Below are 25730 nucleotides of genomic sequence, written 5' to 3' on the forward strand. Positions count from 1 at the left end.
TCAGGAGTCAGCTGACAATGCAAGACATTTTCTAGTGTGAGAACGAAATTAAGAGGAGAAAATTCATTTGAATTTCTTTGAAAACTGAGGTCATTTAGACTACATTTCTTAAGTGAAATTCAAACTCATTTCTCAGAACAAACCAGTCTCCATAACTCCAAAAGAATATTTTCAAAAACAACATGAGATACAATGGTTCTTTTATTTCTTGAATGGTGTGTGTGTCTTGCTCCAACATATTATTTAATCAGTAGGGCTGGCTCTTTATAGTCATTTAGAGAAATTACCTATAACTAACCTCCTGGATATAACGCAGGACTCAAAAGAGAACCACAGAAGAGTACATTTTTTGTTGTTATTTCTCAACAGCATATTTCTGAGAATTAGAAAATGTAGACAGTTGACCACATGATCCAGTTTTCTTGCCTTTTTCAAATGTTGAGATGAATAAAACCATCATATCCTGTGGCTGAGAGATGGATCAAGTAGTTAAAAGCATGTATGCTGCTCTTGAAGAGGATCAGAGTTTGGCTCCTACCATTAAAGTTTGGTGGCTAAAAACTACCTGTAACTCCAGCTCTGGTAGACCAGATATCCTCTCCTCAACTCCACAATAGGAAGAAATTAGGGCAGTCAACTCCTCTAGTTGTTTATGTGCACTAAGCTATGTGAGAGTAATACTGTTTATAGGAATTTATCTAAGTTCATTCAGTAAAGCTTGATGTTAGAAAACCTGTGTCTGTCAGTCTCAAAGTTCATTTCCTTCCTGGTACCCCATAAAAGTAGACAGAGGAATGGCATTGGAGGAGAAGAGATTTAGAGGAATATGGATTTTTTCAACTGCTGTGTACCAGCACACTGAAGGTCATGAAAAATACTTGTTGAATGACTAACAATAAATGCCACTCTTGAAAGCTTCATTAATTCCCTGGGCCACTATACTGTGAGAGTTTTATATGAATTATTCGGTTCATGTGGGATTATAGGACTTCCATGGATACCAGGGCTTTATCTATATCATTTGCGGTTTTCACTTCCATTCTAACAAAAATTTACCAGTTTTATACTGGAAAGCATTGAAAGTTTTGAGAGAAGATAGTTGCTGATGATCCAAAATTGAGAATTTTATTCTATGAGTTGTAAACTTAGAAATTAAAGGAAAGAAACATAAAAAAGTATTATAGAAAATTAAGATACCTGAGGGTCTGAAGAGATGTTTGAGTGGGTAACATGTCTGCTGGACAAGTATGCAGACTCCTGTTTGAGTATCCAGCACCCATACAAAGCCTGGGTAAGTATTGCCTGCATGTGTAGCCCTAGAACTGGTGGCAGAGATTAGCATAACTCTGGAGGCTACTGGCCAGTGGCTATAATCAAAAGCATGAGCTCCAGACACACTGACAGACCTTGTCTCAAAAATATGACGGAGAGTGAAAGAAAGATACCTGGTATCAATAGCTGGCCTTCTTATGCACAGGCATAAAGGATCATATCCACACACACATATGCACACACACACACACACACACACACACACACACACACACACACACACAGGTATTCACCATACATGAACACAAACATGTGAATGCTCATGTATTTACCACACATGTATACACACACACACACACACATTCACCATACATGAACACAAACATGTGAATGCTCATGTATTTACCACACATGTATACACACACATTTATACACACACACACACACACACACACACACACACACACATTCACCATATATGAACACAAACATGTGAATGCTCATGCATTTACCACACATTTATACACACACATTTATACACACATATTTATACACACCCAAGCAGGTGGGGAAGGATATAGGGCAGAAATTAGATACTAGGTAGAAAGAATACGAATAAAGGAAAAAGAAGTGTCTGAGAGTTTTTTGTTTTGTTTTGTTTTGTTTTGTTTTGTTTTGTTTTGTTTTGTTTTGTTGATGGTGGGAAAGTGAGCTCAATGTAAATCAAAATGAAATTTGCTACTGGATAACAATGAGCATGTTTAATCAATTCTGTGGTGGTAGACTATGTCTAATTGATAGTAAAAAGAACTAGGACAAAGGTCATATAAAACATCCAGACAAAAATTTAATACGAGTTATTATGCTAAACCTTCAATGTTTCCACCATGGAGAAAGAGAAACATCTTAAACCAGAGTGACAGAGTGACAAAAGAGCTACTAATGCTGAGGACATCATGACGAATGCTTATCCTGGGTGCTGAGGTTTTGCTATATGCTAATATATGAAAATAACTTGGGAGATCCTACCAAGCATCATATTGCCATTAGTTGAGATTAGCTAAAAGGTTGAGAAGATTTCTGAGACATGTGCACACACTTTGTTACAGAAAACTATACACACTTAGGTATAAAGAGTCTTATTCTTCAGACAAGATCCTGAAAAAGGAAGTGGAGTAGATGTAAATTTGGAAATAGATGTCACTTCACAAAGAGTACCAAGGTTTAACAACTTGATAATTTAATAATTTATCAAAAGAAAAAAGAATAAACTTTAGTAACTGGCCAATGTCATACAACAAAGTCATTAACATTTATCCAAAGAAACCTATTATGTCTCAGTAAAATTTTAGGGACATGGGGCCCCATGTTCTTCCCCATTCCTGAAAGCCTTTGTTCTTTGGCAGTGTTACAGTAGTTAAATGTAGGCTGGGGAAATGGCTCTGTACTGATGCAGGGGGATGGCTGCAAACAACCATGGAGAATCAATACTATAGTCCTTCTACGGCTGCAGTACTTACTAGAGCAATGATCAGACTGGAAGAATGTTCTCATATAGCCCTTGTGGCTAGAGGCAATATGAACATACAAAGCTGCACTCTGCTCCAGAAAATACTGATGGTTTTATGCTATTCTATTCCCTGGCTTCATGAATGGCCCCACAGACAGCAAAAACAGTCAAGGGAAATGTACAAACTGTCTGAATTCAACCCATGTAAAACAGCACTGTTATACCCATGTCTAAAGCTATGCTATGTAAGATGATTATCATAAAGGGAGACAAAGGAAACATTTACAAGGAGGCAAAGTGTGTCCATTTCACCAGAATTAAGTAACTATTAATTTGAAATAGATGACAAGTAACAATGTCTGTTAGAATCAGTAAACCAGTCATTAATAATAGAAACAAATAAAAACCAGTAGAGATGCTAAAATGTTATCAAATACATGTATCGAGTATATCAAAAGCACAGAGAAAGCAAAAACACTAAACATATAAAGAGTGTTATGAGTTGGCATCACTATGCTGGAGCCTAGAAAGTGTCTCCAGCCAAGTGAAAAGTTATTCTCTTGGTAGCTAAAGGTAGCAGGGTCCTTAGTGTATCTTCAGGAAAAGTCAAGTCCTCTTTTTTCAGACAGGTATAATTAAAGAATATGCAAAATGTGATTGTTTCTTAGAAAACCAAATTAGTACTGTCTGAACAATAAAGCAGGAGAAAGTGGTGGCTTTTTTAAATTTATGTGCTCATTATACACATCCCATAAACAGTTCACCATGTGGTTCTCAAAATACCTGCATCAGAGTAATCCTTTCAAGGGATAGACATAACAAAAGCAACACCAAACAAAATATTTCTCCTAGTACTCTCTTCCTGCTCAGGACAAAGAATGAACAGTGGTAGGCTCTTTGGTGGATCACAACATGCAGAGACCATCAATTATGGCCTTTCAAGTAGGCGAGTGATGTTACTGCTGAAGCACAACTGACAGTGACAAGTATACACGGTACATCTTTCCCTGTGTTTGACAAAATGATATATATATAAAAATGTCTGTTGGCTTCTTGTATTAAACATACTGGCTTTCTCCTATTGGTATCATAATATACCAGTATTTCAAACTATGAATTATTTTACTGAAAGTGATACTTATCATCAGCAGTGACTCACAGAAACTGAAGCCTTACAGCATCACTGATACCTAGGGAGGAAGATGGGTGGCAAGGATGATTTAAATTTCCGATCCTCCTGCTTCAACTCCCAAGGCTTGGATTAAAGGAATGTGTCACTGTGTTCTGAATTATGTAATACTAGGGATCAAACCCAAGATTCATGGACACCATGGACACACTCTACTAAGCTACATCTTCAGTGCTGTAGAAACTTGACGTCCAAATATTCAAATTTTCACACACTCTTTGTAAATCTCTAACACTCTATCTGAGCAAAACCCAAGGTTCATTCTGAACTCTTTCATTCCACATTTAATTATTAACAAGGACCACAGGTTCCACCTCCCGCCATCTCTTATATGTACCTCTTTCCGGTCTTCCTAGTTACTGTTGCTTGGTCAGCTCTCACTCCCTCTGCAAGGGCAGTTGGCTTTAAGGTCATTAGTTTTGCCTCAGCATTAATATAGCTTCTGCAGACAGGGTGAACTTGCTGATGGTGCTAACCTCAACTTCAAATGAAATTTATTAGTTTAATTAATTAATTTCAAACAAAAATTTGAAATGTGAATGGTTTTCTGAGACTCAAACAGTACAAATTTCAAACCTTAAAAACAGTATTGAAGAACCTCTGAATCTAGATATTATAACTTCTAAAGGCAGATATGCATTTAACATGTATCATTGTCATTTAAATTATGATTCTCTAATGTATGCTACATATGTTACTCCTTTACTCTCTTGAATCTGCTTACTATTCTTTTGTCATAGAAAAGGTGCTGTTCATATTCCTACAATACTCATTCTCTTATTAGTTAGCATGTTTTATTCTGTCAACCCCAAAAGACATCTATATTTTTCTGTATGCAGTTACTTGGGCATGAGTACACATTTGGATGTGCACATGCACATGCACAATGCACACACAACCTATTTCCTATCATATTTTATCCCATATCACCTCTAAAGTAGTAGATATGGAAACTGAACTTTTCAGACTACTTAAATGAGCAAGAATATTAACAGTCTTAACACATTGATTTATTCTTTGCCTCTTATTCTCTGAAGCATTCTATATCTATACACACACACATACACATATATACATACATACACATACACACACAGTCATATATAGTTTGCCACTGTCATCTCTCTGAAAAAGAAAAAAACCCTTCTAAGAAGGACTGAAGTATCCACGTTGTGGTCTTCCTTCTTCTTGAGCTTCATGTTGTCTGTGAATGGTATCTTGGGTATTCCGAACTTCTGAGCTAATATCCACTTATCAGTGAGTGTATACCATGTGTGTTCTTTTGTGATTGGGTTATCTCACTCAGGATTATATTTTCTAGTTCCATCCATTTGCCTAAGAACTTCATGAATTCATCCCCAGAGCTCCCAGGGAATAAACCACCAACCAAAGAGTACACAAGGAGGGACTCAAGGCTTCAGTCACATATGTAGCAGAAGATGGCCTTGTGGGACCTCAATGAGAGGAGAAACCTTTGGCCTTGTGAAGGCTTGATGCCCCAGTGCAGGGGAATGCCAGGACAGGGAAGCGAGTGGATGGGTTAGTGAGGAGGGGAAGGGGGGATGGGATGGGGGGGTTCAGAGAGGAAATGAGGAAAGGGGATAAAATTTGAAATGTAAAGAAAATAATAAAAAAAATTGAAAAAAAAAGAAAAAGAAAAAATTGACATTGCTTGACTCTGTGCCCCTGTGCGTCTGGTGAGCACAGGGCTTCCTTTTTCCTCTTTGACTGTATAATGTTGTTTGAGTGGATTCTTATTTTTTTTTCAGTATTTAATGGTTTATTTCAAAATTATTTTTCTTTTATCACATAAAAATAAGCCCAAGCCAGTCTTCAGATAAATCTCTGCTTTACCATCAGTCAGAAACTTACATTGAGCCTGTAACTGTATATGCCTACTTCTCCATGTTGATGTTCGGCTTTGTTAAGTTTTCTCTTCAAAGCTTCTTTTCCAACTCAGTGAGGTGACAGGCACGGTAGAAATGTTTCCCTACAGGCTAGAGAGATGGCTCAGTTAAGAGAACTGAGTGCTCTTGCAGAGGACTGGCGTTCAATGCCAGCACTTACACTGCCTGTAATTTCTGTTCCAATGGATCTGATGCCCTCTTCTGACCTCACAGGGCCCAGGCACACACATGGTCAACAGACATACATGTGAGGCAAAACAGTCATACAATAGAAGTAAATAAAGAAAGAAAAGAAAAGTAAATAAAGATATACGAGTTTTAAAAAGAAACGCACAGGCATGACATGACTTTCCTGTCTTTGAGAAAATACCTTTGAACTTCACTGTCCTAAAAAGAAGACCATAGACTATAAGTAAAAATAATTTGATTAGTATGACACCAAGTTTGAAAAGAAGATTTATTTCTTATTATTGAAAAATACACAAAAGGCCAACATTTGCTGAGTTGCTGGTTTTCCGTGGATACAGTTGGTATTGTAAGAAAGGAGGAAATGCATCTGGTATGGATAGCAGTTTACATTCTAAGGCATTTAGGCTTAGAGCAGTAGCTCCACATATTGAGGTGCACTTACTAGAGTTTAAATACACTGAGGCACAACAGACAGGCAGAACAGTTGAACCCACACAGTAGAACTGTTTCCATGCGAGTCAATCTGAGGACATTTATGCCCTCTCCTCATCTTTCATTCTCCCACCCCCACCCACTGTGCATTTTGAGTTGTTCACAGAACACCTGCAGATTATCTACTCCTCAAGAGTTTGCTTACAACACCACCATCAATGGGAGCACACCAAACACAATGGTGTCCTGGATAGGTCCTGGCTCTCACCAAAATGAGGCTCTGGTAGGAAAAACACTGATTTGCAAAGGCACAGTGGAGACAGGTTTAATGTATTAAATATAACATAAATCATTCACAATAACAAGTTTAGTGTTTCCGGGAACTTTTGTTAATACAACACAGTTGGTCACACAAAATACAAATGCTTCTGTTGATTTGTCTTGGCAACTCAGATACATCAACAGTGCTAACAGTTTAACAGCTTTGTTCTCATCTGACAGAAAATAATGGCAGTTCTGCAAGGCAAATGTTAAACCTGACCGTATGTATTTATTAATTCCACAGTGTTTTGACAGATTAGAGGGGATGGAATCAGAGGATGCTGACACGCTCACTGAGGGCTTTCATCTCTCTCTCTTCAGCCTCAGGACTGTCACTGTGGCAAGCACTCAGACTGATCAGGTGCGCCGGGTACTGCAGCCCCTGCTCGCCTGCGTACTGTTCCCACCTGGAGTCATCGCTTTCGTGGGTAATATAGCGTTCTCCAATTCTGCATTCCAGCTCTCGTAAATCTAACCAGGTCTGATAGTCCTGAAGAAGAAATGCCAAAATATCATCCTAGAGATCATTGCAACTTGACGTTCTTTTCCTATGCTGGTAGTTCTTCTAGTCTGTGTGGTGACCTGTCCTTTCTATTCTCTCAGTGCTGAATCACAATGCATCCACAGGCAGCATCAGCACCAAGGTCATCTTATTTGCTTAGCCTTAGACCATGCATGCTGCTTGGAGGATGCCCTGGCTCCCAGTGTGGATAATTAATGCTTGTAGTCAAGCAATTAGGAATGTTGATATTGCTTTGCAGTTTAATGGCTATAAGTAATCCTTCATTATTTCAGAATATCATTTTCTAAACTTTGACACCCAATATGAAAACAGCAACTATTTAAGAGAAAATGCAGTACACACTCCTGTACTTTACATTTGTCATGTATTTATATCCATGCATAATATCCTGAAACTTGAAATATAGCTTCCAAATGAGACCAGCAAATGGGCAGATGGGCATCTATTGAGACAACTATCAGGAGTAAGCATACAGATGCTTTCCAAATCTGGTCTTTTGAGTTCTGCTATGACCCTTGGTGTGTGTGTGTATGTATGTTTGTACATATGTATGGCAGGGGGAGCTCTGTGCACGTGTTCCATGTATGTGTGTACCTTCATCAAATCTTCCTGATAGAAAGAAGGACATTTAGAAACACTACACTGGTATTAAATTGGAAGGAATTGCATGCATTTTGGAAAAAAAAACAGTATTAGGGTAATTATACCTGTATAAACATGACAAAAGATTTTTACAGCTAATATAAAAAAGTCTTATATATAAATAACTGGAGACGGGCCCACAAAAATACAAACCACGGATGACTTTTACCTGTAGCCAAGGGTGACTCAAGGTTTTATCCACGCTGTAGCGTTTTCTCATTTTCACTTGTAGCAAGTTATTGATAAGATCAATGGCTGAAAATTAATCATGATTAAAAATAGTTACCAATTATGTAATGAATATGTAATTTACATAGTCCTAATAATATCTGTTAATATAGAGATATAAGAGCAATATAGTGGTAATGGTAAAACCTGAAAGTAATTCCTTGAGAATTCTAAATCAAGTTGGAACTCAAGGGGTAAGGATGAGTATTTGAATATATTGCACAATGTGAATTTTAATTTGTGTAAACTGTAATATGTTTTTTAAATTTTAATATATGTATTTTTAGCATGCCTTAAACAAATATAGTACTAGTATTGAAGAAAGAAAATTGCTAATTTTGTTATAAAATGCAGTCAGTATTTGAATACATATAAAGGGAATTTCAGATTTCAATTAGTTGGATGTGGTAGGTCAAGAGGCCAAGGCTTAAGGACGGTTACAAGTTCAAGGAATGTTTGAACTATAATGTGAGTGCTTGTTTTGAATAAAAAATAAAATAAAATAGAAAATGAAATAGCTGGTTGAAGGTGTAGATATATGGACATCATATATTCTAGAAAGAAATATAGTAAAACATGAATCACTTTCAAGATATACCTGTGACCTCAAAATAAACAGTTCTGTAAGAATTTGAATTTTTTTCTCTTTCTTTTTAAAAGGGCAATAAATTAGATTTATATTGGAAGTCATTGATTTCCTGGTATAAGACAAGTCCTGCCCTCTGCGGAGTTAGAGTCACCATCCAGTCAATCTCCTAGTCTGCCTGCTTTGGGCTCATGTGCACAAACTTCACGAAGAAAAGGTCAGTTTTCTTTATATCTTCTGTACAAAGCATCTAACTGACACCATGTGATGATGTTCTTCACATTTAACTGCTGCAGAGTTGTATTTTCAGCTTCCACACTACATTTTATTCTTAAATTAAAATTTCCATTTTGGGACTTATTTTCATAACTTCTCTATTTCCTTTTTACTGTCCTGCCCACTAAGTGAAGTAAGTATCCAAAGAATACAAGCTCTTGGAGTAGAGTATGTGATCTCTCTCAACTCTAGCCTGTCCGAGGCCTGACGTCTGACAGATAGATTTTTCTACTGAGAGCCATAACATTTGAAAAACAGAGACTTAATACCTCAGGTTTCCCTAACCACCAAATTTTAATAGGAAAGTGCTGTAGAACACCAGTGACTAATCCTTACCAACTTGCATGGTCTTGAAAACGCAGACTGAAGGAACTGCCCACAGTAACAAACTTGCAACATTCAGTCCAAACAGATTCAAATCCTCCGTTAGTAAGCAAAGGAAATTAATGTCCATAATCTTTTGGCATCTAGGAGTTTTCCTTTGGTTCTAATATTTATATATTTTCCTACTGAAGGGCTACATAATCAACACTAACTTTTTGATCGCACGCCTTTAATCCCAGCACTCGGGAGGCAGAGGCAGGCAGATTTCTGAGTTCGAGGCCAGCCTGGTCTACAAAGTGAGTTCCAGGACAGCCAGGGCTATACAGAGAAACCCTGTCTCGAAAAACCAAACCAAACCAAACCAAAACAACACACATTTAAAGGCCACCGCTGCCTTTCAACCCTGTGCCTTATCAACCCTGCCTTGGTTGCAATCTATATTTCAAAGGAGATTCTAAATTTCTCTTCTTCCCACTTTGATATTCCACACCCCCTTTCTCTTTACAGGCCATATCTAACCTAATACAATACTGGGTAATAAGAGTTTATAACTTGGGGGACTAGAGAGATGGCTCCACTTTTAAGAGCACATTCTGTTTTTTCAGGAGACTTGTGTTTTGCAGCAAGCACCTATATTGGTCCTAACTGCTTGTAACTCTACTTCTAAGACATCCTACCCCCTCAAATGGCCTTTAAGAAGCCCTTTGCCCAGATGCAAGCCACATACTCAGGCATACACACATATACACAGAAATGTAAAAACAAATTTAAAACATTTATCATATATATGTATTATTTACTCATTAATTAGGGCATTTACTAAATATTATCTAAGTTACACTTATGGAGAACTAGTTTGAGAAGCTGGCAATTCAGCTGAGGAAGCAGGGTACTTAGTACAGTTTCAGAGTCCAAGCATGTGTTTTCTCTGAGCTTTTGAAAGTACAGTTCTCTCTGTGCACAGTGTGTTGGGCATGAGCTTTAAAACATCCATTCATATGATTTACTCGCTGGAGAGTAAAGTGCACCTTCCATTCTGGCTGCTGTGAAGTCACAGTTCAAAAATGGAGGCCAAGGGGTGAAGGGGGAGCTCATGTGCTACGGCAAGCCCGCAGCAGCATTACAGTTCTCCAAGCACTGCAGGGCATAAATACACGTTATTAATTCACTCGTTCTGCTTTGAATTCTGTAATTAGGAAGGTGGGAGTACAGTAACTCAACAAAAGGTCTGGTTTGTGCCCAAATGGGCCCCAGTGGTGAGCCACACTGCTTAATGGATGGAGAAGTCCTGGCAGAGGAGGGACTACAAGTGTCTACAGAGAAATGGAAAATGGAAAGATGGAAAAATTGTTCTGAATGAAGCTTATGATCCCAGGCCTGCCTGCCAGTACTCTTGTGACCTGAATAAGCACAACAAAGCAATGAGGTACTTCTACAAGAAAGCACTTTAGGCAGCAAGGAAAGGAGGGGTGGAGGACGGACATGTGTGGATCAATATGCCTTTAAGAATTAGAATGTAAAACAAAAACCTGTAACTGTAAAAATATCCAGTCAACATTCTAGCCTCTTTTTTTATGTAGAAAAATAAGTTTTAATTTCTGATTTTGAGAGCCCCATTTGTTTATCACTGCCTAGAAAATTCTCAAAACAATTCATTATTCACACTTCATACGATGTAGCCTCAACTGCATGATCTAAAATGGCTTCCAGTAAATCCATTGTGCGTGCATGCATGTGCATACGTACACATGCGAAATGCCACACCAAGGTTTTTTACATAGTTTCTGTGAATTGAACTCAGACCATACGCTAGTAAAGCAAATGTGTATTTCGAAGGAGATTCTAAAGTTCTCTTCTCCCCTTTGATATTCCACACCCCCTTTCTCTTTACAGGCCATATCTAACCTAATACAATACTGGGTAATAAGAGTTTATAACTTGGGGGACCAGAGAGATTGCTCCATTTTTAAGAACACATTATGCTCTTTCAGGAGACTTGTGTTTTGTAGCAAGTAGCCATATGGGTCCTAACTGCTTGTAACTCCCCTTCCAAGACATCCTACCCCCTCAAATGGCCTTTGCCCAGATGCAAGCCACATCCTCAGGCATACACACATATACACAGAAATTTAAAAACATTTATCATACACATGTATCAATTACTCATTCATTAGTACATTCACTAAATATTATCTAAGTGATACCTGTGGAGAACTGGTTTGAGAAGCTGGCAATTCAGCTGTAGTCGCATAGGTACTGGCCCATGTTACTCAGACTACAAAGTGGCAACTCTTAATATTCTACTTAGTTATAGCAAAGGGTTTTCTTTCCAAGGTTACCTAGACTGCTCTTACTTATATTTTAGATAAAGACCTACCTGTAGAATATAGCAGCTTCTCAGTCTCTCTCAGCCTCACACTAAGCAGTGGTTTAATAATCTGTGAGACCCCGTTCTTTCAGCACAGCCTCCTGCCAATAGTCACTAGACTTTTCTCAAAACCTTCTAAAAACTGGGGCAAATTTTTGCTTATTATTACTGGCTAGTTTGATCTACACATGGGCATTCTTTATATGACCCTGGAGTAAAAGATTTTATTTTTAAAAACTGCTGCATCCATGTCTGATTTAGTATAACAATAGCCCTATGAAATGCAGTTTCAAGTCTCTAATTCTAATGGAAAAGGAGAAGCTACAATTACCCAAAGCCCATAAGTTGGTCAGAGTCAGGTGGTTTAGAGGCAATGATATTGAGGCTGCACCTCAGGGGACCCAGCTCCCAGGCTTCAATGTTATACAATATGGCAGACAGAGCCATAATATATTATAACCATGTTAGTACTGATAATGTCAGGATTTAACAATTTTATAATTGTTTTATAATCGTGGACTTTAGAAGGTGGTAAGCCAGGAATACAGGAGGGAAGTATGTGCTAGCTGCAGGGAGGTTTAGAAGTGCCCAGTCATTGAGCTAGTCAAGGCATATCAAAACTAGCTGGTGTTTGTGTGAATGTGTGTGTGTGTGTGTGTGCGCGCGCGCGCGCGCGCGTGTATTTCATTCATTAATCCAGAGAGTTCTTAGGTAGGTGCAGCGTGTGTGTGACTCGCTGGGAGCCAAGGCCGTTTAACTAGTTCACTGATACCGTGGACATTATATTTTTCATTATGTTTCTATCACACTTTTGCATATTGAATTCAGGGCTCCTTGTGTTCCATTGTAACTGCAGCCCACAGTTCAGCCATCAAAGAATATTGTGAATGTGATATGATTTCCTTTTGCTCATTTGCTACGTGTTAATCCCATTATGAGAACACTTTTGGGGCAAAGCACAGAACTTTAAACATAGAGCTTTCTGGCTATATCCTAACTCACACTTCTAACTTCCAGGGCTATTTATTATTTCTTGAGCAGCTTTTTCCTCCTCCAATGTTCCCATCTAGTTCATACTTTATTATCCTCAACAGGCTATTATAGGAAGTTTCTCACCCCACAAAATACATTATCATGATCAAGATATATCTGTCCTTGATGCTACTTTATCAATCTGGCAATCGTATGTAAAAATACATAATACATCCCTGGCAAAGGAATTCTTACAAATACTGACTTTTAGTCATTTCCTCTAAGAACCAAGATTGGTTTTTCTAATTTTTTAAAAAACAATATATTTAATCACTCATTATGGGAGTCTATCAGAAATCAAGTCTGAAATTTTTAGTCAATGAGCTCTGCATCGAGTCTCCTTTCATGAGATTTGGGCAACTGTAGGTATCTCACACACATTAGGATCTTTTTCATTTCCATCATGGGTCACTGAACAGCACACTAGGCACAAGCCCACACTGGTTAACTCCTTAAGGGGCTCCAAATGTGTCGGTCTCTTGTCTGTTACTGAGAGTTTATAAGGACACTTCCATGTCCTCCCTGGTTCCAGCTCCCAGCAGGCATTGCTATATGTACTTCACAAAAGGAAAAGGGACCAAGAGTAGGAAATGGAGTGGCAGCAACAAAAATAAACTCTAGTGTCAACGGTCCCCAGTGGGAGCAAAAAAGGCCAAGGTGCTCCAGCTCCATCTATCAATCAGGAAAAAAAAAAGTTCAGAATGCTAACATTCATATATGGAAGAAAACATCTGTCTTTTTCGATATGAGTTACCTCAATGATGGATTCAAGCTCTACCTGTTTACTTGCAAATTTCACTGTTTTTAAAAGCTGAATAATATCCTATTTTATAAGTATATTAAGTTTTCATTATCCATTCATCAAATGATTAGAATCAAGGCTATTTCAAACTTCTGGCTATCAAGAGTAGAGCAGCTATGAACACAGATGAGCAAGTATTTCTATAGAAAAAAAATGTTAGCTTCGAGGTTTAAATATGTGTCTTTCAATCTGACCCACCCTGCAATGAAGTAGATTATAAGGGAACAGAAGTGAAGACTTTTCCTCCTAGGAAAGGGAGATAGAATATAACAATGAAGAGATAAATGAAAAACTAGGAGAACTAAAAGGAAGGGAACGAAGAATATAGGGTATATAGGAGAGAAGATGGGAAAGGACAACAAATACTACAGGCATGTTGAAAAGCCATATGATATGTTGAAAACCCACTACTCTAGAAGCTTCCTAAATATATACATATGTGAATTGCATCTAAATGGAGTCACCATATTGTAGGGAGATAATGCCATAATGACACCTTATGTCACCAAGTAAAACTTCTTCGTTGAGTTGTTAGCCCAAGGGGTCCCATAGGCTTCCCCCAAACATCACAGACTATTGTCAAGACTATTGTTTGCTCCCCACAATATGACAGTAAATCCTTCTTGCTGAAGACACAATTTAGTTATGTCATCAACCATCAAGAAATTAAGCTGGAGCACAACTAGCAGCTTTATCCCTATGGTGTAGCGTTTGTGGCATTGGAAGGAACCCTACATGCTACTGGAGGAGAAAACCAATGATCAGTCTGATTCAGTAACAAACTCTGAAAATGACAGCAGGAATGTCTCTGCAAGACATCTTGCTGTAATAGTGGCACAAATGTTATAGTACTTACCAATAATTTTTCATTGACTTTAACGCCTGGACCATGAGATGAAACCCATGCCTGAAACTACCAATGTGGCTGTGAACCTGAGACTCAGTAGGACATAAGCTCTAGGTGAATTCTACTTCTTTTTTTTTTTTTCTGTGAAAGGATTATAGTAATAAAATGACTACAGATGACATATGCTGATGGTCACAGATCAGCACATCAAGTAATTATCATAAAAGAAGGCATTTATTTTGAAGTGCATGATAATGAACACAGAGACCCACAACTGGACAGTGTGTAAAGAGTGAACGACTATGGAGTTTTTAGCCCTAATTGGGATGTCTTTTGAACAACCTTTTGCTCAAAGATCTACATAAAAGAAATGGAGAGTCTGTAAGAATCATAGATGATGGATTACTCCAAGGAAACAGCATCTTTCCCAAACAGTAGGACTGATGTATGTATAAGCACACAGTGACTGTGGCAGCATGCCTAGGACCTGTAAATGCTTAAACCAAGACAAAATCCCAGCACCAAGAAGGTGTGTGGATACAAACTTCCAGCCCAAACCAAGCAGCTATTTCCAATTGATATCTGCTGGGGAAGAGAAGATCAGTTTTCTTCAATGGAGTGTTACTAGTTATATCAGCCACACTTCAGGGCAGAATCTATGTCCAGGTCAACATAAAGTGGATTCTGTGTTTTTGCTTTTGGGGAGGGGCTACTTTCTGTTTCATTTTACTTGTTTTGATTTTCAGGTTTTTTTTTTTTTTTTTTTTTTTTTTTTTTTTTTTTTTTTTTTTTTTTTGGTTATGTTGCTGTTGTTACTGTCGAACAATGTGAGAAGGAACATGAAGTTGGGTGGCTAGGGAAGTGGGAAGGATCTGATAGAAATTCAGAGCGAGAGAGATTATTAGTATAATAAAAATATAACATATGAAAAAATAATGAAAAGATGCAAACTGCTGACCTCAAAGAACTGCATAGTGTGGCTTTGGAATGAGGGTATGCAGAGGGGAAGTGGAAGAAACAGACACAAGAGTAGGCTAGGTTGTGAATTCCTCTGAAAAGCAAAGTGAAGTAGGCAGACAATGCGTTGAGGAGGTGGGCAGAGTGGGATATGAGATGGAGAAGTGGCATGAAGGTACCTAGGCAGGAAAAGAAAGAGCCATGCAGAAACTACAGGTCACACAGGGTTCCTTAAGGAGCTGGAGTGCCAAGGTAACTTAAAAATCTACAAGAAAAGGACATATGGATATCCTATACTTCTTTCTACAAAATCAGAAAAACAATTATTTCAAATGTCTGGCTTTTGTGGAATGGGGAATGCTGTGACATAGTACTGGCCTCTAAGCTATATGGGATAATAAGCTGATGCCACTATGAATGGCTGGATTTCATCTAGGGCCAAAGCAAAGCAGGATGTGAGACCCTCTGCCCTCTTCACACTTACTTCCCCTTAATCTTTCTATCCTGGCAGACAATAGGGGAAAATTGGGTGTGATGGTTTGTATATTCTTGGGCCAGGGAGTGGCACCATTCGGAGATGTGGCCTTGTTGGAATAGGTGTGACCTGGTTGGAGTAGGTGTGTCACTGTGGGTGTGGGCTTAAGATCCTCACCCTAGTTGCCTGGAAGTCAGTCTTCCACTAGCAGCCTTTGGATGAAGACAGAACTCTCAGCTCCTCCTGTGCCATGCCTGCCTGGATACTGCCATGCTCCCACCTTGATGATAATGGACTGAACCTCTAAACCTGTAAGCCAGCCCCAATTAAATGTTGTTTTTTTTTTTTTTTTTTAATAAGACTTGCCTTGGTCATGGTGTCTGTTCACAGCAGCAAAACCCTAACTAAGACACTGGGCAATACCTACATTTATTTGCAATAAATATGACAGTAATGTTTGCATTGTCATGATTACATTCCAACCACCCCATCCTATTTATTCTTGGAGTCATCCCTGATACTATTCTGGCAGTTCTAATCTCTTATTATCCACAAATTCAGTCCCATTAACAGTTGGCTGTTGAATAGTCTATTAAGGAGCCATATTAGAACAATGTAGGGAGTACTTTTTTTTTTCCTAGTTGCTTTTCTTATGGAAACATTATCAGCAATGAAAATTTTAATTTTTACGTTTCACATTCATGGCCAAAGATTTTGGTTCTTTCAAAAAATTTCTGTAGCCATACATCCATGCTTTTCCCAAAAATTCGGAAAAGGAAAAAATACAGTTTTTAAATCTATGTTTTACTTTTTTTCTTTTTTTGGGGGGGGGTATTTATTTATTTATTTATTTGGTTTAAGTTATTGGCTTGTAACTTTTTGCCCAGTAAGTTTTCTTATTATTCTATTAAACAAAAGATTAAAGTATCTGCAACATTTTACCGTACACTCATTTTTAAACACGGTGGGTCCTTTGGAAAGTCTTAGGACAGCTAACGCTCCATGGAGCTCATGGCTAGGTGCACGAGGATATCCGTGGAAGAAGGAATTCTAGGATGTATGCAGATGCTGAGGGCTTTAAGTTTATTCAGACAAATAAGTGCTCCATCAATAAAGGTATTTTGATTCTATTTTCCTCTGGCATCAATGCCCTGAATTATCCTTGAAACTACAAACTGTACTGCAGTCATTCTGGATTTCAAACTAAACGTCAAGTACTTGGATAGCAACCCCTAAGTGTACAAGATACATGAGCCCTGCTATGGAAAAACTGAAAGCATGCAAAGCATGGAGGAAACCCTGGAAAGATGCTGTCACTGACCCTTCTGCAGAGCTAACACTCAGGGCCCACGGTTCACCTGTCCCAGCTAATCCTATCTTCATCTTTGATCAAGTCCATTGATCAGTTCAGTATGTGTGGTAGGTTCTTCCTACTCTCTCCATTAGATTTTAGCTTTGTTGAGGTCAGACAAAGTTTTTTTAGTAAACTTGATGAGTCTCTAAAACAAAAGATGGATTGGAACTTTGAGGTTCTATTTGGTGGCATCAACGCATTAACCAGAAATTTAAATAGTATCTTGCTCAGCTCTAAGTTTTAATGCCCATATTTTATGCATGTGGTCTATCTGTTTTAGTTATAATATTTTTGGATGATGGGGCACCACATCCAAAAATAGGATATTTTGGATCGCAGCCTCAACACTGACTATTGTCAGAAAATCAGAAGGATATTTGCAATACAGAGCATTTAGTTTATAGCAGAGAAAGGACTTATGACCCCCACCCCCACCCCCATGTTTGTCATTTTGGTCCAATCATATCACTTTTTTCTTTTATGCTTTCTATCCTCACATTTCTCCATCCCACACGATTCGGGTTGATATGTTCAGAGGGACGCCAATTTGGTGGAGCCATCACCAGCCACCCTCTAGGCTTTTCTCTTTGAGGCAGTGGTACACACCCTTCCAGCTCTACCTCTGACTGCTGAAGTGCAGTGATTACTACTTCTCTCCCTATGCTTGGCTTCACGCTGATGAGAACTTGTGTGTTTATTTTAAAAATCGTTTTGCAACCCTTCACATTCCAGCTCTCAACGCAGCATGCCGTTGCCCAGCAACACTAACTGGGACGCTCCTCACAGGGGCTGCAACCAGAGGCTGCCAACAGCTAACAAGGCCACTGGAAATCACCATCTCACTCGTTCCTGAGTCAATTACCGGAATCCAATGAAGTGAAAGACCTTTAGAGACTCGAGCCGATGGCTTCGGTGCTCTCAGTTCTTTCCTCTATAGAAAGTATTCCATCAATGGTTACTCTCTGCTTCACATTTGGTCGCATTTTCTGCTGAAGATCGGCAACATGATCTTGGAAACCATGAATTGTTTCAACACAAGCATACAGAGGTTATCACACCCGTGCCTGCCTGACTCGAGATTTAAGGTAGCAACAAAAATTAATTCCTGTCATAGAATGTTCTCTATTTCCATTCCATGCTAACATCCTTTTAAGAAAGTTATGTTTCTTCAAAAAAAAAAAAAAAAGAGTGCTTAACACAAAGAAAGGTAAAAATCTTTAGGCGGGGAGTCTCTAGGCAGGTTCTGGAGGTTTTAGAAGTGCGTTTGGGCATTTCTATTATGCTCAGGGTTTGAACTTGGCTGCTAAATGTTTAATCTTTGTAGGCTTTTGCATATATTTCAATAGAAGTTTGAGGGTTTAAACAGAGTATTCTGGTTTATAGGTTTAGGTGGAAGGTGATGGTGGGTATCTGTCCCTGGATCCCTGCCAGTTCTGGGATGACTGGCTTTTAGGACAGATTTTTGTGTTGCAAAAGGTTGAAGGTACAAGATCATTGAAATTGGTTAACAGCTAGGTTACTATGGTGCCATGGACCATTGAATAAATGGATATAAATACGAAGAAAAACATTAAGGATCTATTCTGAACCATATCTTGGTTCAGTATTTTAGAATCAAGACTAGACAGGGGTGGGTGTGGGGAGGCACTTCCAGGCTAATTAACTGTGCAGAAAATGCTGATAGTAATAGTAAATAAGTTGGATTACACAAATAATTCCCCAACTGGCTACAGTCTAGAGCAATGGGTAATCCTGGTAAGAAAACATTTTATTGCTAAATTAAACTATTTGGATACTTCAATCCTCTACCCTCTTCTAATTGAAGAATTGGGAAATATGGGTTAGAGAAGGGTAGGGAGGGTGGGGGGAGGAACTGTGTGAAGGGGGACAGGGAGGAGGGGGCAGTGATCAGGATGTAAAGTGATAAATAAATTAATGGGAAAAACCTTTATAAGCATGAGTCAAAGCCTCAAATCTCACAGTTACTCATTATGATTCTACTTATTGTCCCCAAATCAAATCTTATGCCAAACTAAATGTACTTAAAATAAGATGGAGCTGGCTTCAGACTACCAATCATCATTGTCATCATTGTTGTTATCATCATCACTACTAGTGAATAGTTTTACTATATAGCCCAAGTTGGTTTACAGCAGCTGTTCCTCTGGCTTATAAGTGCGGGGACTATAGGAATGTGCCACTACTATACTTATTATAACACATTATATTTAACAAGAGTAACTAAACCCAAAGTTAGATCTGTTCTGAGATTCTGTTAAAAAGTAACATAATCAAAGAAGACTGTTCTTGGATCAGAATCACCAGAAGAAGAGAGACTGTGCCACTCATAAAGGTTGATGAGCCTTGATTTGGAAAAGAGGTGATGGTTAGAATTCTTCCAGCAGTGTACTGAAACACAGAGACGTTTCTGGTCATTGTATTAGGCTTTAACTAAGAGAACTTGGGCCCTTCTAATCCTGCATACTTTCTATGCCTGGAAGAAACTGAAAATATTCTGAATAATTGCTCAGTGTATTGGTATACTCTAAGGCAGTCTAAATGCTAGGTAAGATATCTTTTAGTTTGCTTAAATTATTATCTATGTTTTTGGACTATTCTCTTTTGTTATGTGGATAGAGGCAAAAATCAAATAATTACCACATTTGACCCTTTACTCAGACATCTACAATGGGTGTAGAAGCCATATTTCAGCTCAACTATGTTGAGCACAATTTTCAATTTTTATTCAAATATTACACAAATATTTTGTTATTGTGGGGATAACTAACCAATTATAAAGAAATACACTATCAACCATCCTGATAAAAGTTATGACCATTTTCTCAAGTGGCCATTTATTTAAACATGGTTCCAGAATTTTAAATTGAGGTCATTTAAAATGATTCCCCCTCTCCCCCGCAAAAAAAGAGGTTCTGACCTACATAACTCAATTCACTTTATCAACTGTGGCTGCACTCCTGGCACCCCGACAGCATTTTGAAGCACTTCTCTGGCTAGTCCCAGCACCTCTCTTGTGTCCTGTTCTGTCTGACAGTGGTGTTAATATGTTGACAAATCAATCTATTCATTAATATTCAGTAAGCTTGTGGGATCTGCATGCCACATAAACTGTTACCACACAGCTTAATTAGTAAGTTGACAATTGTCTTTCTTTTGTTTCTCATACCATTGGATGTCTGGGTCTTATGTAACTAACACTTACATTTGTGAGCTTATTTATTTATTTATTTATTTATTTATTTATTTTTTGAACAAAATGTTGTGAAAGAAGGACCTAGGCTGGTTCCATTTCACGGCAAAGCACTATTTATGAACTACTTAGCATTCTGGAGCACTGTTGGATTCTGAAAGCATACCATGTGCTGATGGTGCTCAGCATTGCTTTAGCTTTTCTTTGTATTTGTACTGGCTGTATTTTCCAATTTGGGGGTAAAATCACACTTGTAGCCAATTTTATTTGAACTTATCAAGTTGAATGGCAAAAACTACTTTAAAATAAAATGTGAATGTTTTGATACATATAGTGGTATCTTACGGCTCTTAGACATTCTGAGGTATCACATAATCTACCATATACAGCTGGAAACCGAGCTCAACTGGGAGGATACTTCAGAGCCCTGTCAATCAGAGGGAAAAGGGGGCATGGATATACGGTTGATGCTGGGAGGCCTCACTAGTGGGAAAAACCTGTTGTTACCAAATCTGATTATTAACTAATGTTGCAGTGAGGACAAGATTTGAAATCAGTGTAAGGGTATTTCCATTTTCTTCCTCATATTTATATATGTGGCATGCCAAGCCTTTCTCTTTGATCAGAATTTTTAATAACACCAACTAGTCATGTGACTCTAGGTCTGCGCAGCAAGGACACTGCAGGTGGCCTGGGAATAGGTGCTCTTTCAGACTTCACCTGTGAACACAGAAAATGATCTTCTGTCTGCAGGGGTCAGGGTCTCCTTGTGAGACAATTTCCCAGGCTGCCTCTGTGTTGATTACTGCCTTTTCGCCTCCCTAATGGCATATGAGGGAGTATCAAAACTCAGAAGGAAAAAAAAAATGTAATCTCTTCCCATGCCCATTACTAACCTTTCTCAAATGTAATGCACATCTCTAATTGAACACATCAATTTGATAATGACAATGTACTGTTACTCGAACAAATGCTGTCAAATTCCTCACTGCAAGGATGTTCTTACTCACTTAATGAGGCAACTCATACTGATGCAGACTACGTCTCTCGTTATCAGCCTTGCAGCCCTCAGTGTCTGGTGATCTATATCACTTTCTCCTTCTAAGAATAACTCTGGCAAAAGCCAAAGCTGGAAAATCAAGTCATACAGATAAAGGGGCCACAGAACTTGTGCTATGATTCAGAGCAAATGAAAGGATATGGGGAAAAGGATTCCATTGGAAATTCTCCTTTTTGTGCACATGGCAGATGTAAGAGTCATGGTGGTGTTCTCATTTACCCACTCACTATGACACCATCGTGACAGGTGTTACCGAGAAGAAAATGGAACCCCAGACCATGGTGATGAGTGATATTTATATTAAAATACTATAGATAGTTTATTTATAACTTTGAACAACTTTTAGACCATTTATGGCAGAATTATATTTATACAAATCCCCTAAACAAAAGCAAAAACAAAACCCAGTCTTTAATTCATTTTTTCAACACTTATTTTGGTCCATGAGGTTTTGTTTACTTATTTTTGCTTTTGATTAAAAAAGTTACCACACACTCCAACAAAAATATTCAGGTCCATAAGGAAAATTAAATATCAAAATAAAACCCCATCTTCTCGATACTTAGAAAACACCTATTTTCTCTATTTTTCTACTGATTTCCTATAAACTTCTAAGTGAAAGCATGTTTACATATTTCTAAAATTTTATTTATTTATTTACTTACTTACTTTTATGTGAATTAGTATTTTTATGGCATATACTTATGAGAACTATGTATGTGCCTCTTGCCCAGAGGCCAAAAGAGCACATCAGAATCCCTGGAAAGTAAGTTGCAGACCTTAGTGCGATGCCACCTGAGTTTTAGGAACTGAATGCAAGCTCAAGATAAGATTAGCCAGAGCTCTTAAGCTCTGAGCCATCTGTCTTTTCATCCTCTCAAATTTTGATAACCCTGTGCTTCTTAAAGCTTGGTCCATGATGAGATAAATTCAGAAGAGCAGATTGATTGTCTTCAGAAATTGCTGTAGCTGTTTTATATTGTTGTAGAGGAATTTTAATCTAGCAACACGGTTACTTTGGCAACCAATCCCATCCAAAGACCTTTGGAGTCTATATGATCCAGCAGAATGACACATCTTTAATCCTTCTGACTGGAATACAGACGTGCCTTTAGAACAAACCATTAATTAGAAACAGTGTAAGTAAAGTTAGTTTGTAGAAGAAAGCAGCATGTTTGAAAGTGACAAACAATAGAAGGGCAAAGTGAAAAATGAGAGAAAGAATTGAGAGAATGAATCAGAGATAGGATATCCCCAACTCCCAAGAGAACACACAGGAAAGAGAGGCTGCTAACAAGGAGCACGGAGTGAGGCATAAGGGGAGGGCAGTTCAGTTGCATTCAAATGAGTTCATTTGTGAGTTTTGTTCAGTTTGTGCAGTTACTGCAGTGCAGGCCAGCATAGACATTTGAAGCCAAAGAATAAGAAGGAGCAAGAAAATTAGAACTAACTTCCAGAGTTAGTTTGAGGCCAAGCAGAACAATTCAGTCAGAAGCCAAGAGAAGCCAGGCTGAATCAGTCATTTAAAGGAGGAGTTTTGAACCAGAAGAGTTGAGTTGAACCAGTCAGCCAGAGTTCAGAAAGAACTAGAAATGGTGAGATTATTCAGCAGTAAGTCTCCAAGATGACAATTATATCTGGTTAAAAATCTACATAGCACAACCTTGTCTCAAGAAATGCAACCACAAGAAAAGACTCATATCATTTCAGCTTTCTTGACACTGTCTTGTCCCAATTAATTTTCTTATTAAATTAATTAGACTGGCTACCTTTGTCATTTAGAACAAGCCAGGTACAAATTATGAGACAGGTAAATTCTAACATACACAGTATATGACATTATATGAAACATTAATTTTCAATTCTCTTTTAGTATGTGTGTGTGTGTGTGTGTGTGTGCGCGCGCGCGTGCGCGCATGGGGGTATGGGTAGGTGCCACAGAGTGAATATGAAAGTCTGAGAACAAGTCCCTACCATTGTGTCCTGGGGATTGAATTCTGTTTGTTAGGTTTGGTGGTGTCTTCACCCCTGAGCAGCCTCAGTGACCATTTTAAGTTTTTGATCTTTGATTAAACTGTATATTCAATGATACAACATACCCATGTTCACTACTACATATAAGAGACAGCATCTTATAGGTCTCTCAAGTTGGAGCTCATCCATTTCCTATCTTAGTAACACAAAAGTTCCACTATTCACATTCTTTTGCATGATTACAATTAAGACGTAATTAATTTAAAGGTTATCTATAGCCATTAATGAACAGCAAAATGTGAGTAATTTATATACATCTGCTGTTACTTTTTAAAATCTAGGGAATAACCCTCTTTCCGAGCAGCCTACTGGACACAACTCCCTCCTCTCTATACTGATGCTCATGCCAAGGATAATTGAAGCATCACGATGACGGTAAAACTTTTACTCCACATTTCCTGAACTGCTTAAAATCATGTCATGTGGGTCAGCTTCACTTCCCTTCACATCTTCTTGTGTTGCCTTAGATTTTATTTTTCTTTCCTTTTGAAAAACCACTCCAGTCTTTTTTTTTTATTATTTCTATTCATAGACTGAGTCTCACCTACAGTATTCTGATTCTCTTAGCAATCTCAGGAATCACTCTGATAATATACCAGATGCGACAAGCATGGAGAATTCTGTGTCTGCTCTGTTGTGAACTTTTGAAAATGCAACGGAAGGAAGGGCATACAACTGCCTGTGGCTTCCCATGGACATTTAGAAGTTATTGAAGTGACAGTGACCTTCCCTTTTCATATGATGAAGTATACTTAGCAAGTGATCACTGAAAACTAGTTCATGGGCCCTGGTTATTCCAAGAGCGGACTTAAGGTAATAGGGTGGATATGCTTAGCCCTAACAAAACTGGACTGAGCTAAAGCTCAGGTGATAGTGAGGCCGTGTCTAATTGCCATTGTAGTGATGGATACACTAGGTAATGATAAGAACAACTCAGCCAGGAGAAGTGATGAAATGAAGCACACCATCACGAATAGTATGCTTTAGAATGAGAGAGCACGATAAACTCTATTCCTGTTGGGAGACTTTCTCCTATGTACAGTGGCTTATCATCTCGATTCATTCTGTACATGAGCTTCCTTTGTATATGATACATGTATTTAGTTGCATTCATATAAGCCATATGACTTCTTATGTATCTATGTATGTGGTGCACATGTGTGCAAGTGTGTTCATATATGTGAGTATCCATTTGGAGGTCCAAGGTTAAGGTCAGGAATCTTCCATGGTTTCTCTCAACCTTATTCATTGATTCAGGGTCTCTCAATTGAACCAAGAACTCACTGACAGGACTAGTCTAGCTGGCTAGTTTGTCTGGGAGATCTTATTTCTGTCCTCAAGTTGTGGAAATACTGATGGGCCACCAAGCACAACTGCAGTTCTCACATTTGCATGGCAATCTTTCTCCACTGAAACACCACTCCAGCCTCAGTAACATTTAACTTCAGGCTTTTATTTCACATTAGCTAAGGCCAAATAAATACATTTAATAGTGCTGTCACAAATAACTATAGTAAAATATATGTATAAAACTCATATATACATAAGAGATAGATACATGGACTGGTGATAGATGGGTAGACATGAGATAATCTGGAAAGAGGCCTGAATATACAATATGATAAAGGCATTTAAATTACTACAGAGTTCTGTCAATCACTGCATTTCTAGTACAACCTCATCTAGCATGCACAATATCCTAGGCAGCAATTTATATCATCATATTTTAATTAAAAAACTAAGAGTCTGTGATAAGTAACTGGACTGAAGTTAGCATAATTGTATACATAGCACTGTCTGTCAACTCAATTCTTCATTAAACTGAAGTACAACTTCCCTGTACATTTAGAGATTTAAATATTGTACTGCTAAAATAGTGAAAACATAATAAAAGTAAACACAATAGCATAGATAATCTCTTAACGGAGGATCAAGAGGCTGGAAGTGTTGTGGATAGAAACATCTAGCCAATCAGTAAGAGAATATAGCAGTCTCTAGTGAGACTACGCCGGGGCCTAACAAACACATAAGTGGATGCTCACAGTCAGCTATTGGATGGATCAAAAGGCCCCCAATGGAGGAGCTAGAGAAAATACCCAAGGAGCTAAAGGGATCTGCAACCCTATAGGTGGAACAACATTATGAACTAACCAGTACCCCGGAGCTCTTGACTCTAGCTGCATATGTATCA

General features: G+C 38.3%; 1 protein-coding gene across 1 annotated transcript in view; it reads right to left on the bottom strand.

Annotated features, from left to right (window-relative positions):
• Positions 1-6372: 6372 nt before the first annotated feature.
• The window catches only part of Prkd1 (protein kinase D1), a 284174-nt gene continuing 264816 nt past the window's right edge, over positions 6373-25730 (bottom strand). The window contains exons 17-18 of the mRNA XM_029484814.1: positions 8155-8240; positions 6373-7310 (exon numbers count right to left, since the gene is read on the bottom strand). Coding sequence (XP_029340674.1) covers positions 7092-7310; positions 8155-8240 — 305 coding nt within the window. The 3' untranslated portion in view covers positions 6373-7091. The remainder of the gene's footprint in view (positions 7311-8154; positions 8241-25730) is intronic.

The sequence above is a fragment of the Mus caroli genome, chromosome 12, assembly GCF_900094665.2.
Source record: "Mus caroli chromosome 12, CAROLI_EIJ_v1.1, whole genome shotgun sequence".
In the NCBI taxonomy this organism is placed as follows: domain Eukaryota; kingdom Metazoa; phylum Chordata; class Mammalia; order Rodentia; family Muridae; genus Mus; species Mus caroli.